Below are 2,680 nucleotides of genomic sequence, written 5' to 3' on the forward strand. Positions count from 1 at the left end.
TATATATGAAAGATCGCTTTGTTGATATGACCTGCTACGTCACAATCGGGATAGGCAACCGACGATTCGGATGCGGCGTTTTGGGCGGAAAATATCTGATTTGAATTTAAATTCGCTTTAAAATTATTATAGATTTTTGTTGCAACAAAAATTATATCACTGCAATGTTTGCCATAACTACTTTATATATATCAACATCAACAAAAAAAAGTGAAAACGCCCAATTGCACGCTAAGAGCCTGCGCTGACGCATTAAATCTAGTTCATCAATGGTTTAGCGACACTCAAGCTGCTCAACAGTTCTTTAGCTATTTCTATAGTTTAAAAAGTGACAACAGTTTTGTCTATGCAGGAAAAGACTAGAAGGAGTGCGACTTGGTTTCATTCTTCAAGTGTTCCAAGACTTTATCGCATCTCGGGTGGCGCTTGAGGCGAGCCGTTGGAGTCAACGCGCTTTAAGCGCACGAAACCGAGAAAACTCACCTGCGCATTGTAGACCATGTGCACCCCCTGGTACACGATGTTTTTCGCATAATCGCCCAGAAAGTCCAGAATATGCTCCACCTGCGCCTCATAGGGCAGACCGCGCAGACGGATGCAGTCCTTCCGTGTGCCAGAGGTGATAACATGTTGCGGCAGTAGCGGATAATTGGGAATCGGGATTGGAGGCAGTTGAGGGGGCGCCGCCTCAATCATCATCGACCTATTCAGCACCTGCGTAAAGATGCGGCGTTACCAAAGCTAGAGGGAGAAGCGTGTTGAGGGTACCTGTTGCACTTCGGCTGTCGTTGACCGGAACAGCTCGATGTATCGCGAGCCGATCACCTCACGGTGCTTGGAGAGCGCGCTCGGCGCATCCTCTTCCTCGGCAAAAAGCACAAAAGCGTCGCCGGTGGCTCTTCCATCCGGTCTGCGAACGAACAGCACGCCTTCCACTCCATCCATCACATTGCATGGGTTTTCGCCGGCGGCGAAAAAATCCAGCTGCAAAACAACAGACATATTAACTTGACTGGCAAGAGGTCTTAGCTGGTCTTAGTGACTTACCACTTGCTGCGCAGAGCAGTCATAGGGCAAGCCTCGCATGCGCACTATGACTGCTGCGCCTCGGCTGAGGAACGCCAGGGCTTCGCAGCTGCTTCCACCGGCCACTGATAAAAAGTCCTCGCCGCTGGCTCGGTAAACTTCGATGTAGCGCGGGCCGATGTGGTGCTTGTGACGTTTGAGTGCGATATCGCGGTGCTCTTGTGATACGAACCGTACCAGAGCCTCTCCGTTGCGTCGCCCCAAGTTTGATAGGCACAGTGCTACGCCGCCTCTGTCACAAAACACAACAAAGTGAAATTAAGTTCTATCTGGACAATGGCGAATGCGCGCACATACTTCGGGATGCTTTAACAGGCGCATAGGGACTGTTCTCACTGTCAATTGAGGACGAAYTGAGSGATTTTCGCGATTTTTTCGAAACGTGCAGGGGTTTGCCTGAAATGTTCCTCATGAGTAGAGTGGAAACCGACGGATTTTTCACTAGAATAATTTTTTTGAGGATTGAAATTCAATAGTCGGGAATTTCACATTWWAAWTTTTTTCTCAACGACGAGGCCTCTAATCGAAAAATTGCACTCTTGATAAAATGTCCGCTCAATCAAACGMTACTCGGAGACGATTTTTCAAAATCACACCARGAACGGTTTTCGAGAGAACCCCAAAAACGCGATTTTGAAAAAAACCAAAAATYWTCAAACCCCCAACYAACTCAAGAACTGATAATATGTCCGTTAYCGCTCTTGTGGGGATGTGGAAAAAACGCAAACTTCTGCTTTTAAGGTTAGTTTTTGGCTCTAAAAATGTCAAAAGATTAAAWAGAAKGGGATTTGGAAGTCTTCRRAAKTTTGAAACAAAAAGTTTCKTTTSGWMCTATTCGCCCGGACTATTACTAGTGGAAGTGCGCGCAAATGAGGACGAAATGATGGTTTTTTGCGATTTTCTCCCAACTGGGTGAAGGAATTTGCCTAAAATCATCTTTTCGGCATGCATAGAATAGAAACCGGTGGATTTTTTCACTGGATGGAGGTTTTGGAAATTCACAGTGCGTGTATGAAAAAACGCAAAATTGCGTTTTTGCCTTGGCAGCTCGATTTGCCTTCTATAGGGAGCGAGTAAAAGACACTTTTTGCAATTTCAAGCAAGCGATTCGAAATCCCGGTATGGAGGTCTATCTTGCAAACGCACCCGGTATGTACGAAACTTGATTTATCATTCAGCTTTATCAGGAAGTCTTAAAAATTAAATGGCTATTAATCGATGTGCACTTTAATCAAATTTAACCACGCAAATGAGATCGAGGAAACTAGATAAATGAGGGCAAGTTGCGTCATTCATGTTGCGAAATTTTTCTAGTTATGTGGAAAACTACGAAGAATTAATTGACCGACACTCGTACCACGCGGTTTTTCATAGCAACCCGTGCAGGGGCGGATCCAGCTTTAAAGTCAGGGGGGGGGGTTTGTAGAAAAAATACAGTCTTCTGTTGTCTATGAAATTAGAAAAATTATCGTCGTTTTCTGCAAGGGTGGTGTAAAATTATTGCAAAATTTCATGTTTTCCGTCCCGTTTTGTATGTTTCTCGGAAGCAAAATGAGCAAAAACGATAGTTTTTACACCATTCCAAAGAGAACTA

At 44.8% G+C, this 2,680-nt stretch overlaps 1 protein-coding gene across 1 annotated transcript; it reads right to left on the minus strand.

Annotated features, from left to right (window-relative positions):
- Nucleotides 1–390: 390 nt before the first annotated feature.
- LOC125503143 (RNA-binding protein fusilli-like) lies at nucleotides 391–1,318 on the minus strand (the record flags this gene model as incomplete). The annotated part of the gene is given in 3 exon segments (XM_048663124.1): nucleotides 391–714; nucleotides 769–984; nucleotides 1,048–1,318. Coding segments are annotated over 3 exon segments (564 nt in total). The 3' UTR covers nucleotides 391–405.
- Between the last annotated feature and the right edge of the window lie 1,362 nt (nucleotides 1,319–2,680).

Source organism: Dendroctonus ponderosae, unplaced genomic scaffold, assembly GCF_020466585.1.
Source record: "Dendroctonus ponderosae isolate FM_Combo_2020 unplaced genomic scaffold, Dpon_F_20191213v2 Dpon_F_20191213_1201, whole genome shotgun sequence".
Classification (NCBI taxonomy): Eukaryota; Metazoa; Arthropoda; class Insecta; order Coleoptera; family Curculionidae; genus Dendroctonus; species Dendroctonus ponderosae.